Source organism: Oncorhynchus mykiss, chromosome 24, assembly GCF_057628025.1.
Source record: "Oncorhynchus mykiss isolate SJ-2025 chromosome 24, ASM5762802v1, whole genome shotgun sequence".
NCBI lineage: Eukaryota > Metazoa > Chordata > Actinopteri > Salmoniformes > Salmonidae > Oncorhynchus > Oncorhynchus mykiss.
In genome coordinates this window covers 42429276-42454177 of record NC_143045.1, presented here as the reverse complement: position 1 = coordinate 42454177, position 24902 = coordinate 42429276, and the positions used below count along the sequence as shown (strand labels likewise).

General features: G+C 44.5%; 1 protein-coding gene across 5 annotated transcripts in view; it reads left to right on the top strand.

The window, feature by feature from the left end:
- ryr1b (ryanodine receptor 1b (skeletal)) overlaps window positions 1–24902 on the top strand; it is a 249345-nt gene that overhangs the window by 165567 nt on the left and 58876 nt on the right. For 4 of the 5 annotated variants that reach the window (XM_090218991.1, XM_090218990.1, XM_090218989.1 and 1 more), the window contains 12 exons: window positions 4204–4374; window positions 4847–4906; window positions 6797–6931; window positions 7696–7808; window positions 13729–13825; window positions 14070–14185; window positions 14424–14475; window positions 15058–15126; window positions 15540–15639; window positions 16638–16717; window positions 21304–21380; window positions 21827–21900. In XM_090218991.1, the coding sequence (XP_090075117.1) occupies window positions 4204–4374; window positions 4847–4906; window positions 6797–6931; window positions 7696–7808; window positions 13729–13825; window positions 14070–14185; window positions 14424–14475; window positions 15058–15126; window positions 15540–15639; window positions 16638–16717; window positions 21304–21380; window positions 21827–21900 (1144 nt within the window). Of the gene's footprint in view, window positions 1–4203; window positions 4375–4846; window positions 4907–6796; window positions 6932–7695; window positions 7809–13728; window positions 13826–14069; window positions 14186–14423; window positions 14476–15057; window positions 15127–15539; window positions 15640–16637; window positions 16718–21303; window positions 21381–21826; window positions 21901–23893; window positions 23912–24902 lie in introns of all 5 variants that reach the window. The other variant, XM_090218993.1, reaches the window with a different exon arrangement.

Here is a 24902-nt window from a genome sequence, read left to right as displayed (position 1 = left end):
GCCTTCAGATGGTTCCTGATCGGCGAATGATGATGGAGTGTTGTTGCTCACTCTATTTTGTTGATGTTTGTTTTTGGTTTTGTTGATGTTTGTTTTTGTTTTGTTGATGTTTGTTTTTTTGTTTTGTTGATGTTTGTTTTTTTGTTTTGTTGATGTTTGTTTTTGTTTTGTTGATGTTTGTTTTTTTGTTTTGTTGATGTTTGTTTTTGTTTTGTTGATGTTTGTTTTTGTTTATAGCCCTGTTATATACCTTATAAACCTAAAGTAGAGCCCTGTTATATACCTCTATAAACCTAAAGTAGAGCCCTGTTATATACCTCTATAAACCTAAAGTAGAGCCCTGTTATGTACCTTATAAACCTAAAGTAGAGCCCTGTTATATACCTCTATAAACCTAAAGTAGAGCCCTGTTATGTACCTTATAAACCTAAAGTAGAGCCCTGTTATGTACCTTATAAACCTAAAGTAGAGCCCTGTTATATACCTCTATAAACCTAAAGTAGAGCCCTGTTATATACCTCTATAAACCTAAAGTAGAGCCCTGTTATATACCTCTATTCTAATCTTAACAATGTTTTTTCCTGGTATCACTTCAGAGTTTCGGAACCACAAAGTTGTCTAAGTAATGTACAAATAAATTAAGAATAAATATATATAGCATTATGAATGTACCGTTTTATGGCATTATGTGAAGGCATTATATAGGTTAAGTTGTGTATTTTTTAAGCCGACCAGTAAGGGATATTTAAGGCCTGCTATCCCGTTTCCTGGTGTGAGCTAACCTCCTCTCCTCAGCTGTCACATGGTCATTACTGAAGGAGCCTCTGTTATCTGGTCAGAGGTCAGAAATCACGGGTAATGGAGCTGACCCCAAACACTGCTGCTATACCTGGTGTGGAGTGGTGGGCTGGGCCTAGCAGAACCCTACTGCAGTACTAACACAGGACTGCATTGACTAGGTAGAGCAGCTCTCCCTTGACTAGGTAGAGCAGCTCTCCCTTGACTAGGTAGAGGAGCTCCCCATTAAATAGACAGAGGAGCTCTCCCTTGACTAGGTAGAGGAGCTCTCCCTTAACTAGATAGAGGAGCTCTCCCTTGACTAGGTAGAGCAGCTCTCCCTTGACTAGGTAGAGGAGCTCCCCCTTAAATAGACAGAGGAGCTCTCCCTTGACTAGGTAGAGCAGCTCTCCCTTAACTAGATAGAGGAGCTCTCCCTTGACTAGATAGATCAGCTTTCCCTTGACTAGGTAGTGCAGCTCTCCCTTGACTAGATAGAGCAGCTCTCCCTTGACTAGGTAGAGGAGCTCCCCCTTAAATAGACAGAGGAGCTCTCCCTTGACTAGGTAGAGGAGCTCTCCCTTAACTAGATAGAGGAGCTCTCCCTTGACTAGGTAGAGCAGCTCTCCCTTGACTAGGTAGAGCAGCTCTCCCTTGACTAGGTAGAGGAGCTCCCCCTTAAATAGACAGAGGAGCTCTCCCTTGACTAGGTAGAGGAGCTCTCCCTTAACTAGATAGAGGAGCTCTCCCTTGACTAGGTAGAGCAGCTCTCCCTTGACTAGGTAGAGGAGCTCCCCCTTAAATAGACAGAGGAGCTCTCCCTTGACTAGGTAGAGCAGCTCTCCCTTAACTAGATAGAGGAGCTCTCCCTTGACTAGATAGATCAGCTTTCCCTTGACTAGATAGAGGAGCTCTCCCTTGACTAGGTAGAGCAGCTCTCCCTTGACTAGATAGAGGAGCTCTCCCTTGACTAGATAGAGCAGCTCTCCCTTGACTAGATAGAGGAGCTCTCCCTTGACTAGATAGAGCAGCTCTCCCTTGACTAGATAGAGGAGCTCTCCCTTGACTAGATAGAGCAGCTCTCCCTTGACTAGATAGAGGAGCTCTCCCTTGACTAGATAGAGCAGCTCTCCCTTGACTAGATAGAGCAGCTCTCCCTTGACTAGGTAGAGCAGCTCTCCCTTGACTAGATAGATGAGCTCTCCCTTGACTAGATAGAGGAGCTCTCCCTTGACTAGGTAGAGCAGCTCTCCCTTGACTAGGTAGAGCAGCTCTCCCTTGACTAGATAGAGGAGCTCTCCCTTGACTAGATAGAGGAGCTCTCCCTTAACTAGATAGAGGAGCTCTCCCTTAACTAGGTAGAGGAGCTCTCCCTTAACTAGATAGAGGAGCTCTCCCTTGACTAGATAGATGAGCTCTCCCTTAAATAGACAGAGGAGCTCTCCCTTAACTAGATAGAGGAGCTCTCCCTTAACTAAAAAGAGGAGCTCTCCCTTAAATAGACAGAGGAGCTCTCCCTTAACTAGATAGAGGAGCTCTCCCTTAACTAGATAGAGGAGCTCTCCCTTAACTAAATAGAGGAGCTCTCCCTTAACTAGATAGAGGAGCTCTCCCTTAACTAGATAGAGGAGCTCTCCCTTAACTAAATAGAGGAGCTCTCCCTTAACTAGATAGAGAAGCTCTCCCTTAACTAGATAGAGGAGCGCTCCCTTAACTAGATAGAGGAGCTCTCCCTTAACTAGATAGAGGAGCTCTCCCTTAATTAGATAGAGGAGCTCTCCCTTAAATAGATAGAGGAGCTCTCCCTTAACTAGATAGAGGAGCTCTCCCTTAACTAGATAGAGGAGCTATCCCTTAACTAGATAGAGCTCTCCCTTAAATAGATAGAGGAGCTGTCCCTTAACTAGATAGAGGAGCTCTCCCTTAACTAGATAGAGGAGCTCTCCCTTAAATAGATAGAGGTGCTCTCCATTGACTAGGTAGAGACACTTTCCATTGACTAGGTAGAGCAGCTTTCCATTGACTAGGTAGAGCAGCTCTCCATTGACTAGGTAGAGCAGCTCTCCATTGATTAGGTAGAGCAGCTCTCCATTGATTAGGTAGAGCAGCTCTCCATCGACTAGGTAGAGGAGCTCTCCCTTGACTAGGTAGAGGAGCTCTCCATTGACTAGATAGAGGAGCTCTCCCTTGACTAGGTAGAGGAGCTCTCCCTTGACTAGGTAGAGGAGCTCTCCCTTAAATAGATAGAGGAGCTCTCCCTTGACTAGATAGAGGAGCTCTCCCTTGACTAGATAGAGGAGCTCTCCCTTGACTAGATAGAGGAGCTCTCCCTTGACTAGATAGAGGAGCTCTCCCTTGACTAGATAGAGGAGCTCTCCATTGACTAGATAGAGGAGCTCTCCCTTGACTAGATAGAGGAGCTCTCCATTGACTAGATAGAGGAGCTCTCCCTTGACTAGATAGAGGAGCTCTCCCTTGACTAGGTAGAGCAGCTCTCCCTTGACTAGGTAGAGGAGCTCTCCCTTGATTAGATAGAGGAGCTCTCCATTGACTAGTTAGAGCAGCTCTCCATTGACTAGGTAGAGCAGCTCTCCATTGACTAGGTAGAGCAGCTCTCCATTGACTAGATAGAGGAGCTCTCCATTGACTAGGTAGAGCAGCTCTCCATTGACTAGGTAGAGCAGCTCTCCAGCGGACAGACGCATAGTTAGCACTAACAGCTTCTTACATTCACAAGCTGCACTGCGGTGAGAACATAAATTACATGTTTTAGTATTGCTTAGGATTGCAAAATTCCCAGGTTTTCCCAAAATTCTGTTTGGAAGATTCCCAAAATGAGAAAGGAATTAGCAGGAAGTCCGGAATCACGGAAGCTGGAATTTTGCAACCCTAGTACTGCTGTATTTGTAGATTTTGTGTTTGACGTTAATGATTGCTTTTCTCTTTTTTTTTCCTTTCCAGCATGTTGCTGTTTTGTTTCTTCCCTTAGCCTTGTTCAGTCCAATCACATTTCCCGAATTCCCCACCCCCTTTTAAAATGTTTGTAACTTCAACCACTCATTATCAAAGCACATAGCAGCAATGTAGTTAGCTTTCATTTTTGTGAAGCAATGTATTTCCCTTTAGGGCACCTACCTACATCAGACAGAAATGGGGATATGGGGGTGCCTTGTCTAGTACCTTCCTACAGTAAACATGGGCATAGAGAGCAGCCTTGGCTCGTACCTAAATAAATCAGAATTGGGGATATTGATGTACCTTGTCTAGTACCTACATCAGACTTAGAGTCATAGAGGGGTGGGCAGAGAGGGTATTGGCTGACCCAACTCTCTCCTCCTATAGGCTAGAGATGGTATGGTCTCACCCAACTCTCTCCTCCTATAGGCTAGTGATGGTACGATCTGACCACACTCTCTCCTCCTATAGGCTGGAGGTTCTGATGTGGAGCGTACCAAGAAGAAGCGAAGGGGGGACCGCTATTCGGTGCAGACATCTCTGATCGTAGCGGCGCTGAAGAAGATGCTTCCTATTGGCCTCAACATGTGTTCCCCTGCTGACCAGGAACTGATTAACCTGGCCAAGATACGCTACAGCCTGGTAGTGGAACACACTCTCTCTCACTCACTCACTCACTCACTCACTCACTCACTCACTCACTCACTCACTCACTCACTCACTCACTCACTCACACACACACACACACACACACACATATACACACATACTCTCACACACACACACATGCACATACACACACACACACACGCACACACACATACACACTCACATATACACACACGCACACACACATACACACTCACACACACACACATGCGCTTACACACACACACACACACACACACACACACACACACACACACACACACACACACACATATACACACATACTCTCACACACACACACATGCACATACACACACACACACACGCACACACACATACACACTCACACACACACACACACACGTACACAGAAAAACACAAACAAACACACACTCAGATATTTTTTTGCTTTTAACTTTGATGCCTAATGACTGTCCCCTAACAGAAAGACACAGACGAGGAGGTGAGAGAGTTTCTACAGAACAACATGCATCTGCAGGGCAAGGTGAGTAGCACACCTCCACCTAGACGAGCTTTTGTGCCAAACAATACATTACCTGTATAGGTACAGCACCCTTCAAAAGTTTGGACACACCTGCTCATCCAAGTAAAAAAAAAAATTTAAAAAAAAAGTGTTTTTTTATACATTGTAGAATATTAGTCAAGATATCAAAACAATTAAATAACACATATGGAATCATGTAGTAACCAAAAAAAGTGTTAAACAAATCAAAATATATTTTATATTTGAGATTCTTCAAAGTAGCCACCCTTTGCCTTGATGGCAGCTTTGCACACTCTTGGAATGCTTTTCCAACAGTCTTGAAGGAGTTCCAACATATGCTGAGCACTTGTTGGATGCTTTTCCTTCACTCTGCAGTCCAACTCATCCCAAACCATCTCAATTGGGTTGAGGTCGGGTGATTGTGGAGGCCAGGCCATCTGATGCAGCACTCCATCACCCTCCTTGGTCAAATAGCCCTTACACAGCCTGGAGGTGTGTTGGGTCATTGTCCTGTTGAAAAACAAATGATAGTCCCAGTAAGCGCAAACCAGATGGGATCGCGTATCGCTGCTGAATGCTGTGGTAGCCATGCTGGTTATGTGTGCCTTGAATTCAAAATAAATCACAGACAGTGTCACCAGCAAAGAACCCCCACACCATTACATCACCCCCACACCATCACACCTCCTCCTCCATGCTTCTCGGTGGGAACCACACATGCGGAGATCATCTGTTTACCTACTCTGCATCTCACAAAGACACAGTGGTTGGAAACAAAAATCTCAAATTTGGACTCATCAGACCAAAGGACAGATTTCCACCGGTCTAATGTCCATTGCTCGTGTTTCTTGGCCCAAGCAAGTCTCTTCTTCTTATTGGTGTCCTTTAGTAGTGGTTTCTTTGCAGCAATTCAACCATGAAGGCCTGATTCACGCAGTCTCCTCTGAACAGTTGATGTTGAGATCAATGAGATGTCTGTTACTTGAACTCTTTGATGCATTTATTTGGGCTGCGATCTGAGGCTGGTAACTTTAATGAACCTCTGCAGCAGAGGTAACTCTGGGTCGGGCGCTTCCTTTCCTGTGGTGGTCCTCATGAGAGCCAATTTCATTATATCACTTGATGGTTTTTGCAACTTGCACTTGCAGTTGTTCCGCGTTGACTGACCTCCATGTCTTACAGTAATGATGAACTGTTGTTTCTCTTTGCTTATTTGAGTTGTTCTTGCCATAATATGGACTTGGTATTTTACCAAGTGGAACTATCTTCTGTATACCACCCCTACCTTGTCACAACACAACTGATTGGCTCAAACGCATCAAGAAGGAAAGAAATTCCACAAATTAACATTTAACAAGGCACACCTGTTAATTGAAATGCATTCCAGGTGACTACCTCGTGAAGCTGGTTGAGAGAATGCCAAGAGGGTGCAAAGCTGTCATCAGGGTGGCTACTTTGAAGAATCTCAAATATAAAATATATTTTGATTTGTTTAACACTTTTTTTTATGGTTACTTCATGATTCCATATGTGTTATTTCATAGTTCTGATGTCTTCACTATTATTATACAATGTAGAAAATACAAAAAATATAGAAAAAGGTTTCACTGGTACTTATATATATGTATATATATATATATATATATATATATATATATATGGGATTAGTATTTCAGCATCGTTGGTCTATATGGTGTCTGCTGTGCTGTGCATGTGGTGTCCATGTGGTGTCCATGTGGTGTCCATGTGGTGTCCATGTGCTGTCCATGTGGTGTCCATGTGGTGTCCATGTGCTGTGCATGTGGTGTCCATGTGCTGTGCATGTGGTGTCCATGTGGTGTCCATGTGGTGTCCATGTGATGTGTTCGTTGACTCTTTGGCTGTGTGTAGGTGGAGGACCCGTCAATGCGCTGGCAGATGGCGCTGTATAAGGAGACGTCAGGGAAGGCTGAGGATGCTGAGGACCCCGAGAAGGTGGTCAAGAGAGTCCAGGAGGTGTCCGCTGTCCTCTACCACATAGAGGTGGTGAGTACTGTATTCACTCTACCACATAGAGGTGGTGAGTACTGTATTCACTCTACCACATAGAGGTGGTGAGTACTGTATTCACTCTACCACATAGAGGTGGTGAGTACTGTATTCACTCTACCACATAGAGGTGGTGAGTACTGTATTCACTCTACCACAGAGGTGGCGAGTACTGTATTCACTCTACCACATAGAGGTGGTGAGTACTGTATTCACCTACCACAGAGGTGGTGAGTACTGTATTCACCTACCACATAGAGGTGGTGAGTACTGTATTCACCTACCACATAGAGGTGTTGAGTACTATATTCACTCTACCACATAGAGGTGGTGAGTACTGTATTCACTCTACCACATAGAGGTGGTGAGTACTGTATTCACTCTACCACATAGAGGTGGTGAGTACTGTATTCACTCTACCACATAGAGGTGGTGAGTACTGTATTCACTCTACCACATAGAGGTGGTGAGTACTGTATTCACTCTACCACATAGAGGTGGTGAGTACTGTATTCACTCTACCACATAGAGGTGGTGAGTACTGTATTCACTCTACCACATAGAGGTGGTGAGTACTGTATTCACTTTACCACATAGAGGTGGTGAGTACTGTATTCACTCTACCACATAGAGGTGGTGAGTACTGTATTCACTCTACCACATAGAGGTGGTGAGTATTCACCTTTCACACCAGACGTTTTCACGACCATCTGTCCAGGGAAACTCTTGACCCTTGCGATAATCTCTCTATCTCTCCCCAGACGGAGCACCCGTACAAGTCTAAGAAGATGGTTTGGCACAAGCTGCTTTCTAAACAACGACGCAAAGCCGTTGTGGCCTGCTTCAGGATGTCACCCCTCTACAACATCCCCAGGTAATCACAATCAAACTCTTCACTACTGCATATCTGTGTAGTAAATAGGCTACTTCACTACTGCATATCTGTGTAGTAATAGGCTACTTCACTACTGCATATCTGTGTAGTAATAGGGTACTTCAATACTGCATATCTGTGTAGTAATAGGCTACTTCACTACTGCATATCTGTGTAGTAATAGGGTACTTCAATACTGCATATCTGTGTAGTAATAGGGTACTTCAATACTGCATATCTGTGTAGTAATAGGGTACTTCAATACTGCATATCTGTGTAGTAATAGGCTACTTCACTACTGCATATCTGTGTAGTAATAGGGTACTTCAATACTGCATATCTGTGTAGTAATAGGGTACTTCAATACTGCATATCTGTGTAGTAATAGGCTACTTCACTACTGCATATCTGTGTAGTAATAGGCTACTTCACTACTGCATATCTGTGTAGTAATAGGCTACTTCACTACTGCATATCTGTGTAGTAATAGGCTACTTCACTACTGCATATCTGTGTAGTAATAGGCTACTTCACTACTGCATATCTGTGTAGTAATAGGCTACTTCACTACTGCATATCTGTGTAGTAATAGGCTACTTCACTACTGCATATCTGTGTAGTAATAGGCTACTTCACTACTGCATATCTGTGTAGTAATAGGCTACTTCACTACTGCATATCTGTGTAGTAATAGGCTACTTCACTACTGCATATCTGTGTAGTAATAGGCTACTTCACTACTGCATATCTGTGTAGTAATAGGCTACTTCACTACTGCATATCTGTGTAGTAATAGGCTACTTCACTACTGCATATCTGTGTAGTAATAGGCTACTTCACTACTGCATATCTGTGTAGTAATAGGCTACTTCACTACTGCATATCTGTGTAGTAATAGGCTACTTCACTACTGCATATCTGTGTAGTAATAGGCTACTTCACTACTGCATATCTGTGTAGTAATAGGCTACTTCACTACTGCATATCTGTGTAGTAATAGGCTACTTCACTACTGCATATCTGTGTAGTAATAGGCTACTTCACTACTGCATATCTGTGTAGTAATAGGCTACTTCACTACTGCATATCTGTGTAGTAATAGGCTACTTCACTACTGCATATCTGTGTAGTAAATAGGCTACTTCACTACTGCATATCTGTGTAGTAAATAGGCTACTTCACTACTGCATATCTGTGTAGTAAATAGGCTACTTCACTACTGCATATCTGTGTAGTAATAGGCTACTTCACTACTGCATATCTGTGTAGTAATAGGCTACTTCACTACTGCATATCTGTGTAGTAATAGGCTACTTCACTACTGCATATCTGTGTAGTAAATAGGCTACTTCACTACTGCATATCTGTGTAGTAATAGGCTACTTCACTACTGCATATCTGTGTAGTAATAGGCTACTTCACTACTGCATATCTGTGTAGTAATAGGCTACTTCACTACTGCATATCTGTGTAGTAATAGGCTACTTCACTACTGCATATCTGTGTAGTAAATAGGCTACTTCACTACTGCATATCTGTGTAGTAATAGGCTACTTCACTACTGCATATCTGTGTAGTAATAGGCTACTTCACTACTGCATATCTGTGTAGTAAATAGGCTACTTCACTACTGCATATCTGTGTAGTAAATAGGCTACTTCACTACTGCATATCTGTGTAGTAATAGGCTACTTCACTACTGCATATCTGTGTAGTAATAGGCTACTTCACTACTGCATATCTGTGTAGTAATAGGCTACTTCACTACTGCATATCTGTGTAGTAAATAGGCTACTTCACTACTGCATATCTGTGTAGTAATAGGCTACTTCACTACTGCATATCTGTGTAGTAAATAGGCTACTTCACTACTGCATATCTGTGTAGTAATAGGCTACTTCACTACTGCATATCTGTGTAGTAATAGGCTACTTCACTACTGCATATCTGTGTAGTAATAGGCTACTTCACTACTGCATATCTGTGTAGTAAATAGGCTACTTCACTACTGCATATCTGTGTAGTAATAGGCTACTTCACTACTGCATATCTGTGTAGTAATAGGCTACTTCACTACTGCATATCTGTGTAGTAAATAGGCTACTTCACTACTGCATATCTGTGTAGTAATAGGCTACTTCACTACTGCATATCTGTGTAGTAATAGGCTACTTCACTACTGCATATCTGTGTAGTAATAGGCTACTTCACTACTGCATATCTGTGTAGTAATAGGCTACTTCACTACTGCATATCTGTGTAGTAATAGGCTACTTCACTACTGCATATCTGTGTAGTAAATAGGCTACTTCACTACTGCATATCTGTGTAGTAATAGGCTACTTCACTACTGCATATCTGTGTAGTAATAGGCTACTTCACTACTGCATATCTGTGTAGTAAATAGGCTACTTCACTACTGCATATCTGTGTAGTAATAGGCTACTTCACTACTGCATATCTGTGTAGTAATAGGCTACTTCACTACTGCATATCTGTGTAGTAATAGGCTACTTCACTACTGCATATCTGTGTAGTAATAGGCTACTTCACTACTGCATATCTGTGTAGTAATAGGCTACTTCACTACTGCATATCTGTGTAGTAAATAGGCTACTTCACTACTGCATATCTGTGTAGTAATAGGCTACTTCACTACTGCATATCTGTGTAGTAATAGGCTACTTCACTACTGCATATCTGTGTAGTAATAGGCTACTTCACTACTGCATATCTGTGTAGTAATAGGCTACTTCACTACTGCATATCTGTGTAGTAATAGGCTACTTCACTACTGCATATCTGTGTAGTAATAGGCTACTTCACTACTGCATATCTGTGTAGTAATAGGCTACTTCACTACTGCATATCTGTGTAGTAATAGGGTACTTCACTACTGCATATCTGTGTAGTAATAGGCTACTTCACTACTGCATATCTGTGTAGTAAATAGGCTACTTCACTACTGCATATCTGTGTAGTAATAGGCTACTTCACTACTGCATATCTGTGTAGTAATAGGCTACTTCACTACTGCATATCTGTGTAGTAATAGGCTACTTCACTACTGCATATCTGTGTAGTAATAGGCTACTTCACTACTGCATATCTGTGTAGTAATAGGCTACTTCACTACTGCATATCTGTGTAGTAATAGGCTAGTGTGCCTTTTTTGGGGTGATTTTTAGTCTCATTTCTAAGTTATTTCTCTGTATGTTCTATTTTTCTGGGATAGATCTGCATTGACATCTGCCGAAAGAGCGGATAACATTTCATGCGTAATTTCTAATCACGTAAAAAAAAAGTATATGTATAACAGCCCTGATTGGAGGACTTGGAGGAGGAAAAATAGAATGAAACTATTTTTTTGTCGTATGATGGCAAGGCACATGTAATGTACAGATGTTGCTTCCATTCAGACACAAGAGTATTAGTGAGGTCGGTCACTGATGTTGGGCGATTTAGGCCTGGCTCGCAGTCGGCGTTCCAATTCATCCCAAAGGTGTTCGATGGGGTTGAGGTCAGGGCTCTGCAGGCCTGTCAAGTTCTGCCACACCGATCTTGACAAACCATTTCTGTAGGGACTATGCTTTGTGCACAGGGGCATTGTCATGCTGAAACAGGAAAGGGCCTTCCCCAAACTGTTTACACAAAATTGGAAGCACAGAATCATCTAGAATGTCATCGCATTAAGAACTAAGTGGCCTGAACCATGAAAAACAGCCCCAGACCATTCCTCCTCCTCCAAACTTTACAGTTGGCTCTATGCATTGGGGCAGGTAGCGTTCTCCTGGCATCTGCCAAACCCAGACTAGTCGGTCGGACTGCCAGATGGTGAAGCGTGATTCATCACTCCAGAGAACACGTTTCCACCGCTCCAGAATCCAATGGTAGCGAGCTTTACACCACTCCAGTCGATGCTTGGCATTGCGCATGGTGATCTTAGGCTTGTGTGCGGCGGCTCGGCCATGGAAACACATTTCATGAAACAGTTATTGTGCTGACGTTGCCTCCAGAGGAAGTTTGGAACTCGGTAGTTGTTGCAGCTTAGGACGGAAGATTTTTACGCGTTACGTGCTTCAGCACTCGGCAGTCCGGTTCTGTGAGCTTGTGTGGCCTATCACTTTGCTACTGAGCCATTGTTGCTCCTAGACGTTTCCACTTCAGAATAACAGCACTTACCATGGCAGCTCTAACAGGGCAGAAATTTGACAAACTTATAACGGTACAGGGCGAGACCCAGATGCAGACACAGGAGGCAGATGGTTTGAGTCTCTAATATTTATTATAATCCAAGGGGCAGGCAAGAGACAGGTTGTGGTTGTGGCAAAAATATCATAAATCAGGTCAGAGTCCAGGAGGTACAGAGTGTCAGGAAGGCTCGAGGTCAGGGCAGGCTGAATGGTCAGGCAGGCGGGCTCAGAGTCAGGGCAGGCAGAATGGTCAGGCAGGCAGGCTCAGAGTCAGGGCAGGCAGAATGGTCAGGCAGGCGGGCTCAGAGTCAGGGCAGGCAGTATGGTCAGGCAGGCAGGCTCAGAGTCAGGGCAGGCAGAATGGCTCAGTCAGGGCAGGCAGAATGGTCATGCAGGTGGGCTCAGAGTCAGGGCAGGCAGAATGGTCAGGCAGGCGGGCTCAGAGTCAGGGCAGGTTGAATGGTCAGGCAGGCGGGCTCAGAGTCAGGGCAGGCAGAATGGTCAGGCAGGCGGGCTCAGAGTCAGGGCAGGCTGAATGGTCAGGCAGGCGGGCTCAGAGTCAGGGCAGGCAGAATGGTCAGGCAGGCGGGCTCAGAGTCTGGGCAGGCAGTATGGAGGTACAGAGTGTCAGGAAGGCTCGAGGTCAGGGCAGGCTGAATGGTCAGGCAGGCGGGCTCAGAGTCAGGGCAGGCAGAATGGTCAGGCAGAGTCAGGGCAGGCAGTATGGTCAGGCAGGCGGGCTCAGAGTCAGGGCAGGCAGTATGGTCAGGCAGGCGGGCTCAGAGTCAGGGCAGGCAGTATGGTCAGGCAGGCGGGCTCAGAGTCAGGGCAGGCAGTATGGTCAGGCAGGCGGGCTCGGAGTCAGGGCAGGCAGTATGATCAGGCAGGCGGGCTCAGAGTCAGGGCAGGCAGAATGGTCAGTCAGGCGGGCTCAGAGTCAGGGCAGGCAGAATGGTCAGTCAGGCGGGCTCAGAGTCAGGGCAGGCAGAATGGTCAGTCAGGCAGGCTCAGAGTCAGGGCAGGCTGAATGGTCAGGCAGGCGGGCTCAGAGTCAGGGCAGGCAGAATGGTCAGGCAGGCGGGCTCAGAGTCAGGGCAGGCAGTATGGTCAGGCAGGCGGGCTCAGAGTCAGGGCAGGCTGAATGGTCAGGCAGGCGGGCTCAGAGTCAGGGCAGGCAGTATGGTCAGGCAGGCGGGCTCAGAGTCAGGGCAGGCAGTATGGTCAGGCAGGCGGGCTCAGAGTCAGGGCAGGCAAGGGTCAAAAACGAGAGGACTAGAAAAACAGAGATAAGGAAAAAGCAGGAGCACGAAAAAAACTGGTTGACTTGACAAGACGAACTGGCAACAGACAAACAGAGAACACAGGAATAAATACCCAGGGAATAATTGGGAAAACAGGTGACAGCTGGAGATGGGTGGAGACAATCACAAAGACAGGTGAAACAGATCAGGGCGTGACAGAACTGACTTGTTGGAAAGGTGGCATCGTTGAAAGTCACTGCGATCTTCAGTACGGGCCATTCTACTGCCAATGTTTGTCTAAGGAGATTGCATGGCTGTGTGCTCGATTTTATACACCTGTCAGCAACAACGGGTTTGGCTGAAACAGCCGAATCCACTCATTTGAAGGGGTGTCCACATACCTTCGTATATATAGTGTATCGTGATTTTTTTGTGGACGCTTGGTATGCGGTGTAACTTCCTTTGTTGGCACTTCCTGTTCAACAGGCACCGGGGGTCCAACATGTTCCTGAATGGGTACAAGAGGAACTGGCTGCAGACTGAAGGATACCAGTTTGAAGACCGTATGATCGACGACTTGTCTGTAAGGTCTTTTCTCCTCGGCTGTGTAGTTTTAGCAACACAAACTCCGTAGGATAGATAGTGTAATTGTATACTACTATATACTGTATTATCGCCATATTTGTGAGTCTTCAGCAACTTTCTGTAAGGATTTTTGTGTTTCTGTGTGTGTGTGTGTGTGTGTGTGTGTGTGTGTGTGTGTGTGTGTGTGTGTGTGTGTGTGTGTGTGTGTGTGTGTGTGTGTGTGTGTGTGTGTGTGTGTGTAGAAAGCCATGGAGGAGGAGGAGCTGGGAGAAGAGGGAGAGGAAGAGGCAGAAACTAAACCTGACCCTCTGCATCAGCTCATCCTACACTTCAGCCGGACCGCTCTCACGGAGAAGAGGTGAGGCCACCTCCCTCCCTCCCTCCCTCCCTCCTACTCTCATCCCCTTCTTTCAACCTGCCACTACAACCGGAGATGAGGGAGAGGAGGAGGAGCATATCTGTTGTTGACCTAACATAATTAAAACAATTATTCATATCCCAACGACTTCTGTATGTAAAACAGTCAAACCTTCACTTGAGTTTTTCCCAGTTTGTTTTGGTGGCTAAACATTGTCCTGTTTTCTCTGTTGTTGCAGCAAACTGGAAGTAGACTACTTATACATGGCTTATGCTGACATTATGGCCAAGGTAACATGCTGGTCCCCTACTAGATTTGAACATGATCTCATGTTGTGTTAGACGTGCTGCTAACTCTCCACCTTCTCTCCTACTTATATTTCTCTCTTATTCACTATTTCCTTCTCTCTCCCTTCTCCCCACTCTCTCTCTCCCCACTCTCTCTCTCTCCCACTCTCTCTCTCCCCACTCTCCCTTCTCCCCGCTCTCCCTTCTCCCCGCTCTCTCTCCCCACACTCTCTCTCCCCCCACTCTCTCTCTCCCCACTCTCCCTTCTCCCCACTCTCTCTCTCCCCACTCTCACTTCTCCCCCTCTCCCTTCTCCCCGCTCTCTCTCTCCCCACTCTCCCTTCTCCCCGCTCTCTCTCTCCCCACTCTCCCTTGTCCCCGCTCTCTCTCTCCCCACTCTCTCTCTCCCCACTCTCCCCTCTCCCCACTCTCTCTCTCCCCGATCTCTCTCTCCCCGATCTCTCTCTCCCCGATCTCTCTCTCCCCACTCTCTCTCTCCCCACTCTCCCTTCTCCCCGCTCTCTCTCCCCGCTCTCCCTTCTCCCCTCTCCCTTCACCCCTCTCTCTCTCCACTTTTCTCTCCAGAGTTGCCACATCGGTGAGGAGGAGGAGGGGGAAGAGGAGGAGGCCTTTGAAGTGACCCAGACTGAGATGGTATGATGGGATGGTGGTGGTGGTAATAATACTCTGTGTTTCTTCAGTGCACGAAGATGGTGCAATGAAAGACAGCCAAACAGGAACATAGTTTTATTTTTTATATTTGTTCTGTAAGAAGGATAATAACTACTATCACTAATAAACTCTATGTCTTAATGGAAGTGTGTGTGTGTGTGCGTGTGTGTGTGCGTGTGTGTGTGTGTGTGTGTGTGTGTGTGTCCGTCCGTCCGTCCATGCGTGCTGTGTGAGAGAGCCGAGAGAGAGTGCGGGGGACAGACCTGGTCGACAGAGTTACAACCTCTCTCCTGTCCGTCTGTCTGTCAGGAGAAGGAGATGGAGAAGCAGAGGCTGTGTGTGTGTGTGTGTCCGTGACAGAGTTACAACCTCTCTCCTGTCCGTCTGTCTGTCAGGAGAAGGAGATGGAGAAGCAGAGGCTCCTGTATCAGCAGTCCCGGCTCCACAACAGAGGAGCTGCAGAGATGGTGCTGCAGATGATCAGTGCCTGCAGAGGTACAGGGCTCAGACACACACCCTAACCCAGAACAGACCCACTTACCCAGACCAGACCCAGAACAGACCCACTTACCCAGACCAGACCCAGAACAGACCCACTTACCCAGACCAGACCCAGACCAGACCCAGAACAGACCCACTTACCCAGACCAGACCCAGAACAGACCCACTTACCCAGACCAGACCCAGAACAGACCCACTTAACTAGACTCGACCCAGAACAGACCCAGAACAGACCCACTTACCCAGACCAGACCCAGAACAGACCCACTTACCCAGACCAGACCCAGAACAGACCCACTTACCCAGACCAGACCCAGAATAGACCCACTTACCCAGACCAGACCCAGAACAGACCCACTTACCCAGACCAGACCCAGAATAGACCCACTTACCCAGAACAGACCCAGAACAGACCCACTTACCCAGACCAGACCCAGAACAGACCCACTTACCCAGACCAGACCCAGAACAGACCCACTTACCCAGACCAGACCAAGAACAGACCCAGAACAGACCCACTTACCCAGACCAGACCCAGAACAGACCCACTTACCCAGAACAGACCCAGAACAGACCCAGACCAAACGCACTTACCCAGACTAGACCCAGAACAGACCGACTAACCCAGAACAGACCCAGACCAGACCGACTAACCCAGAACAGACCCAGAACAGACTCACTTACCCAGACCAGACCCAGAACAGATCCCAGAGTTGTATCAGAGTCCCAGACTTGTATTAGCACCTGTTTGTAAAGAAGATGAGGATACTAACAGTACTTTGGGCCTGTGGAGGACTGTTGGCAGTATGTACACTACATTAGAGGGCTGTTGGCAGTATGTACACTACATTAGAGGGCTGTTGGCAGTATGTACACTACATTAGAGGGCTGTTGGCAGTATGTACACTACATTAGAGGGCTGTTGGCAGTATGTACACTACATTAGAGGGCTGTTGTCAGTGTGTACACTACATTTGATCTCTCTGTCTCAGGTGAGACTGGGGCGATGGTGTCCTCCACCCTCAAGCTGGGTATCTCAATCCTCAACACAGGCAACTGTGACGTACAACAGGTGAGTTCTGTCTGATTGTCATCTACCTGGTTTACCTGGACAGTCGGAAGCAAAAGAGGTTTAAAACCTCTCGAGGATAGGGGGACAGTCGGAAGCTAAAGAGGTTTAAAACCTCTCGAGGATAGGGGGACAGTCAGAAGCAAAAGAGGTTTAAAACCTCTCGAGGATAGGGGGACAGTCGGAAGCAAAAGAGGTTTAAAACCTCTCGAGGATAGGGGGACAGTCGGAAGCAAAAGAGATTTAAAACCTCTCGAGGATAGGGGGACAGTCGCGTCCCACTTGGCCAAAAGTAAGATCCTAAATTAAAGCTACACTCATTGTGAATCCAGCCAACATGTCAGATTTTTAAAAGGCTTTTCGGCGAAAGCATAAGAAGCTATTATCTGATGATAGCACCAGCAGTGAACAACGAGAGTAGCATATTTCAACCCTGCAGGCGCTACACAAAAGGCAGAAATAAAATATAAAACATGCCTTACCTTTGATGAGCTTCTTTTGTTGGCACTCCAATATGTCCCATAAACATCACAAATGGTCCTTTTGTTCGATTAATTCCGTCGATATATATCCAAAATGTCAATTTATTTGGCGCGTTTGATCCAGAAAAAAACAGCTTCCAATTTGCGCAACGTCACTACAAAATATTTCAAAAGTGACCTGTAAACTTTGCCAAAACATTTCAAACGACTTTTGTAATACAACTTGAGGTATTTTTAAACGTTAATAATCGATCAAATTGAAGACGGGTCTATCTGTTTTCAATACAGGACAAGAGGAAACTAACGCTACTTTTCTAGTCTTGCCCAAAAGCGTTACAGTTTTTCAAGATGGCTGTACTTCTTCATTTCACAAAATAATAACCTCAGCCATTTTCTAAACACTGGTGACATCCAGTGGAAGCAGTAGGAACTACAATCAAGTGCCTCAGAAATATCGTTCCCCAATGAAAACTCATTGAAAAGACAGTGACCTTAAAAAAAAAATCTTAATGATTTGTCCTCGGGGTTTTGCCTGCTACATAAGTTCTGTTATACTCACAGACATGATTCAAACAGTTTTAGAAACTTCTGAGTGTTTTATATACAAATCTACTAATAATATGCATATCTTATATTCTTGGCATGAGTAGCAGGAAGTTGAAATTGGGCACGCTATTTATCCAAAAGTGAAAATGCTGTCACCTATCCCAAAGAGGGTAATTACTCAGGTTGACTACCCCTGCTATACAACTCATCCTAACCAACTTTAACTCTAAAACTACCCCTGCTGTACAACTCATCCTAACTAGACCAGAGGTACTAACTAAAACTACCTCTGTTGTATTAGACCAGGGGTACTAACTAAAACTACCTCTGTTGTACTAGACCAGGGGTACTAACTAAAACTACCTCTGTTGTACTAGACCAGGGGTACTAACTAAAACTACCTCTGTTGTACTAGACCAGGGGTACTAACTAAAACTACCTCTGTTGTATTAGACCAGGGGTACTAACTAAAACTACCTCTGTTGTACTAGACCAGGGGTACTAACTAAAACTACCTCTGTTGTACTAGACCAGGGGTACTAACTAAAACTACCTCTGTTGTACTAGACCAGGGGTACTAACTAAAACTTCCTTTGTTGTATTAGACCAGGGGTACTAACTAAAACTACCTCTGTTGTACTAGACCAGGGGTACTAACTAAAACTTCCTTTGTTGTATTAGACCAGGGTACTAACTAAAACTACCTCTGTTGTATTAGACCAGGGTACTAACTAAAACTACCTCTGTTGTACTAGACCAGGGTACTAACTAAAACTACCTCTGTTGTATTAGACCAAGGTACTAACTAAAACTACCTCTGTTGTACTAGACCAGGGTACTAACTAAAACTACCTCTGTTGTATTAGACCAAGGTACTAACCAAAACAACCTCTGTTCTACTAGACCAGGGGTACTAACTAAAACAACCTCTGTTGTACAGGGGTACTAACTAAAACGACCTCTGTTGTACAGGGGTACTAACTAAAATGACCTCTGTTGTACAGGGGTACTAACTAAAACGACCTCTGTTGTACAGGGGTACTAACTAAAATGACCTCTGTTGTACAGGGGTACTAACTAAAACGACCTCTGTTGTACAGGGGTATACAGTGCCTTGCGAAAGTATTCGGCCCCCTTGAACTTTGCGACCTTTTGCCACATTTCAGGCTTCAAACATAAAGATATAAAACTGTATTTTTTTGTGAAGAATCAACAACAAGTGGGACACAATTATGAAGTGGAACGACATTTATTGGATATTTCAAACTTGTTTAACAAATCAAAAACTGAAAAATTGGGCGTGCAAAATTATTCAGCCCCTTTACTTTCAGTGCAGCAAACTCTCTCCAGAAGTTCCGTGAGGATCTCTGAATGATCCAATGTTGACCTAAATGACTAATGATGATAAATACAATCCACCTGTGTGCAATCAAGTCTCCGTATAAATGCACCTGCACTGTGATAGTCTCAGAGGTCCGTTAAAAGCGCAGAGAGCATCATGAAGAACAAGGAACACACCAGGCAGGTCCGAGATACTGTTGTGAAGAAGTTTAAAGCCGGATTTGGATACAAAAATATTTCCCAAGCTTTAAACATCCCAAGGAGCACTGTGCAAGCGATAATACTGAAATGGAAGGAGTATCAGACCACTGCAAATCTACCAAGACCTGGCCGTCCCTCTAAACTTTCAGCTCATACAAGGAGAAGACTGATCAGAGATGCAGCCAAGAGGCCCATGAAACCTGATGGAGTCTGCAAAAGACCTGAGACTGGGACGGAGATTTGTCTTCCAACAAGACAATGATCCAAACCATAAAGCAAAATCTACAATGGAATGGTTCAAAAATAAACATATCCAGGTGTTAGAATGGCCAAGTCAAAGTCCAGACCTGAATCCAATCGAGAATCTGTGGAAAGAACTGAAAACTGCTGTTCACAAATGCTCTCCATCCAACCTCACTGAGCTCGAGCTGTTTTGCAAGGAGGAATGGGAAAAAATGTCAGTCTCTCGATGTGCAAAACTGATAGAGACATACCCCAAGCGACTTACAGCTGTAATCGCAGCAAAAGGTGGCGCTAAAAGTATTAACTTAAAGGGGCTGAATAATTTTGCACGCCCAATTTTTCAGTTTTTGATTTGTTAAAAAAGTTTGAAATATCCAATAAATGTCGTTCCACTTCATGATTGTGTCCCACTTGTTGTTGATTCTTCACAAAAAAATACAGTTTTATATCTTTATGTTTGAAACCTGAAATGTGGCAAAAGGTCGCAAAGTTCAAGGGGGCCGAATACTTTCGCAAGGCACTGTATATTATTATTATTATTATTCACTATATGGATTCAGACCCTTTGACTTTTTCCCCATTTTTGTTCCGTTAGTAGCTTTATTCTAAAAATAGATTCAGTTGCTTTTTTTACTCATCAATCTACACACAATACCCCGTAATGACATCACAATACCCCATAATGACATCACAATACCCCATAATGACATCACAATACCCCATAATGACATCAGAATTCCCCGTAATGACATCACACTACCCAGTAATGACATCACAATACCCCATAATGACATCAGAATTCCCCGTAATGACATCACAATACCCCATAATGACATCACAATACCCCATAATCTCTTCTGTCTCTCTCTCTCTCAAGGACATTCAGAGACTTGTCCCGAAGCCGCTCCTGTGTTGTTTTGGCTGTGTGCTTAGGGTCATTGTCCTGTTAGTAGAAGGTGAACTTTAACGCCAGTCTGAGGTCCTGAGCGCTCTGGAGCAGGTTTTCATCAAGGATCTCTCTGTACTTTTCTCCGTTCATCTTTCCCTCGATCCTGACTAGTCTCCCAGTCGCTGCCACTGACAAACATCCCCACAGCATGATGCTGCCACCACCACCATGCTTCACCGTAGCAATGGTGCCAGGTTTAAAATAATTTCATACATTTTAGAATCAGGCTGTAACGTAACAAAATGTGGAAAATGTCAAAGGGGACCTGAATACTTTCCAAGTTCTCTTGAATATGTCCCAGGTGGGAAATGTCCAGATGGATATGATATTTAAATAGTAACAAACCCTCACGTCACAACCCATGTGTCTCAGAACTGTTCAATGTGTTCACACCCCTCTTGTTGGCAGTGGGAAAAAATGTTAGGTTTTAAGAACCTGTTAAACGCACTCTGGAGACATTTTCTAAGCCGGAGACATTTTCTCTGTCTGTCTTTCCCTCTCTGTCTCTCTGTCTGTCTCTCTGTCTGTCTCTCTGTCTCTCTGTCTGTCTCTCTTTTTCTCTCTCTCTCTCTCTCTCTCTCTCTCTCTCTCTCTCTCTCTCTGTCTCTCTGTCTGTCTCTGTCTCTCTGTCTCTCTGTCTGTCTCTCTCTCTGTCTCTGTCTCTCTGTCTGTCTTTCTGTCTCTCTGTCTCTCTGTCTGTCTCTGTCTCTCTGTCTGTCTCTGTCTCTCTGTCTCTCTGTCTCTCTTTTTCTGTCTCTGTCTCTCTTTTTCTGTCTCTCTTTTTCTGTCTCTGTCTCTCTTTTTCTGTCTCTCTCTCTGTATTGTAGAGGATGCTGGACTACCTGAAGGACAAAAAGGATGTTGGCTTCTTCCTGAGTATTCAGGCTCTGATGCAGACCTGCAGGTATGGCAGTCTGTTAACATCTAGTTATGTGTACCTGCAGGTACGTGTCACTTAATGTGGATTTAAAACAAATATTGGATGGCTCTAAGCCTAGACTCAAATCTCTCATCAGCTATCATTAAAATCCATGTTATCATCTGTGCTTCCTGCAAATAATTAACATGCATTAGATGTTAATGACTCTAATGTGTTGGCTGTACAGATGTAGGATCTTAATTTGATCACTCTTTTGTTGTGTTAATAGTTCTAATGTTTGTGTGTTAATGATTCTAATGTTTTTGTGTGTTAATGATTCTAAGGTGTGTGTGTGTTAATGGTTCTAATGTTTTTGTTGTGTGTTAATGGTTCTAATGTTTTTGTTGTGTGTTAATGATTCTAATGTTTGTGTGTGTTAATGATTCTAATGTTTGTGTGTGTTAATTATTCTAATGTGTGTTTGTTGGCAGCGTTCTAGACCTGAATGCCTTTGAGAGACAGAACAAGGCAGAGGGGCTTGGTATGGTGTCAGAGGAGGGATCAAGTGAGTATGGTGATAACACCTCACCACCAGGATAGCTCTGACACCTGAACAGCTCAATGTAACACATCCCCTCTCACTACACTGCCAGACTGTTGATGTCCACAGAAGAGTTGGCTACAGAACAAACTGATCTGCTACATGGCTAGTTACAGGGTAGCAACAACACAAACTGATCTGCTACATGGCTATTTACAGGGTAGAAACAACACAAACTGATCTGCTACATGGCTAGTTACAGGGTAGCAACAACACAAACTGATCTGCTACATGGCTAGTTACAGGGTAGCAACAACACAAACTGATCTGCTACATGGCTATTTACAGGGTAGCAACAACACAAACTGATCTGCTACATGGCTAGTTACAGGGTAGCAACAACACAAACTGATCTGCTACATGGCTAGTTACAGGGTAGCAACAACACAAACGGATCTGCTACATGGCTAGTTACAGGGTAGCAACAACACAAACTGATCTGCTACATGGCTAGTTACAACACAAACTGAACTGCTACATGGCTAGTTACAGGGTAGCAACAACACAAACGGATCTGCTACATGGCTAGTTACAACACAAACTGATCTGCTACATGGCTAGTTACAACACAAACGGATCTGCTACATGGCTAGTTACAGGGTAGAAACAACACAAACTGATCTGCTACATGGCTAGTTACAACACAAACTGATCTGCTACATGGCTAGTTACAGGGTAGAAACAACACAAACTGATCTGCTACATGGCTAGTTACAGGGTAGCAACAACACAAACTGATCTGCTACATGGCTAGTTACAACACAAACGGATCTTCTACATGGCTAGTTACAACACAAACTGATCTGCTACATGGCTAGTTACAGGGTAGCAACACCACAAACTGATCTGCTACATGGCTAGTTACAACACAAACTGATCTGCTACATGGCTAGTTACAGGGTAGAAACAACACAAACTGATCTGTTACATGGCTAGTTACAGGGTAGCATCACCACAAACTGATCTGCTACATGGCTAGTTACAACACAAACTGATCTGCTACATGGCTAGTTACAACACAAACTGATCTGCTACATGGCTAGTTACAGGGTAGAAACACCACAAACTGATCTGCTACATGGCTAGTTACAACACAAACTGATCTGCTACATGGCTAGTTACAGGGTAGAAACACCACAAACTGATCTGCTACATGGCTAGTTACAACACAAACTGATCTGCTACATGGCTAGTTACAACACAAACTGATCTGCTACATGGCTAGTTACAACACAAACTGATCTGCTACATGGCTAGTTACAACACAAACTGATCTGCTACATGGCTAGTTACAGGGTAGAAACAACACAAACTGATCTGCTACATGGCTAGTTACAACACAAACTGATCTGCTACATGGCTAGTTACAGGGTAGAAACAACACAAACTGATCTGCTACATGGCTAGTTACAACACAAACTGATCTGCTACATGGCTAGTTACAACACAAACTGATCTGCTACATGGCTAGTTACAACACAAACTGAACTGCTACATGGCTAGTTACAACACAAACTGAACTGCTACATGGCTAGTTACAGGGTAGCAACACCACAAACTGATCTGCTACATGGCTAGTTACAACACAAACTGATCTGCTACATGGCTAGTTACAGGGTAGCTACTCGCTGTGAATCACTGTGCTTTCTGCTGCGTACAGGTGTTTACTGCGGTTACAGTTTGTGTTAGTGTGTATTTATTTCCTGTATTCGTGGGCTGTCCTAAAGTAGGTAGAAACCGTATGAGATTCATAAAGGTGCTGTTGTATGAATCACTGTGCTTCAAGACGGTTTATATAGAAACTGTACACGCGTCCCTGACAACGGCTTTAATTGTTGTAGCTACTGGACTCACCTTGGCTCTCTCTTTGTCCCTCTCCTCACCACCACCACTCCACCCTGCCCTTTACCCTTTACATACCCCTCCTTTCCCCCATCCACCTTTTCACGGTTCTCAGATATGAAGCTAGAACGTGGTAAATAAGACGTGTCTCTCTCTCTCTCTCTCTGTCTCTCTCTCTCTCTCTCTCTGTCTCTCTGTCTCTCTGTCTCTCTCTGTCTCTATCTCTCTCTCTCTCTCTCTCTCTGTCTCTCTCTCTCTGTCTCTCTCTCTCTCTCTCTCTCTCTCTCCCTGTCTCTCTCTCTGTCTCTCTCTCTCTCTCCCTGTCTCTCTCTCTGTTTTTCTCTCTCTCTCTCTGTCTCTCTCTCTGTCTCTTTGTCTCTCTCTCTCTCTCTCTCTCTTTGTCTCTCTCTCTCTCTCTCTGTCTCTCTCTCTCTCTCTCCCTGTCTCTCTCTCTGTTTCTCTCTCTCTCTGTCTCTCTCTCTGTCTCTTTGTCTCTCTCTCTCTCTCTCTGTCTCTTTGCTTCTTTCTCTCTCTCTCTCTTTCCTTCTCTCTCTAAGGCTCTTTCCTTCTCTCTCTCTGTCTCTTCCCTTCTCTCTCTCTGTCTCTTTCCTTCTCTCTCTCTGTCTCTCTCTCTCTCCTTCTGTCCTTTCTTTTAGTTTTCTTTTATTAAAGCTGACTAGGTCTTTCTTTTTTCTGTGTTGTGTGTGTAGTTAATAATACGCATTTCATTTCGCACTCAAGGAGTCACTGAAAAAACAACAAAACTTTTCGATCCCTTAAGATGGTTGTTTTGGGATAAAAAGAGTATAGTTAAATTCAATAGCGTCACTTCCTCTAAGTGTCCCTGGTAAAAGGACATCATCCATCCACTAGCAGGGATTGAAAAGTTTTGACTGTTTTGGGGGGTCCTTGAGTGTTTTTCCTGGTACTACAGATCTACTGTAACTCCAAGACTCGTGGAACAGTGTTCTTCCATTTTCTTCTTGTCCTGACAAGTTCTCCAGAGGAGATCACAGAGAACTGTTGCATGGGGGGTTTTGACTAGAAAGGATATAAAGCTTTTGTCAGATTTGACTTTTCGTAGCAGGTTAGGACAACTTACGTAGCAGGTTAGGACAACTTAC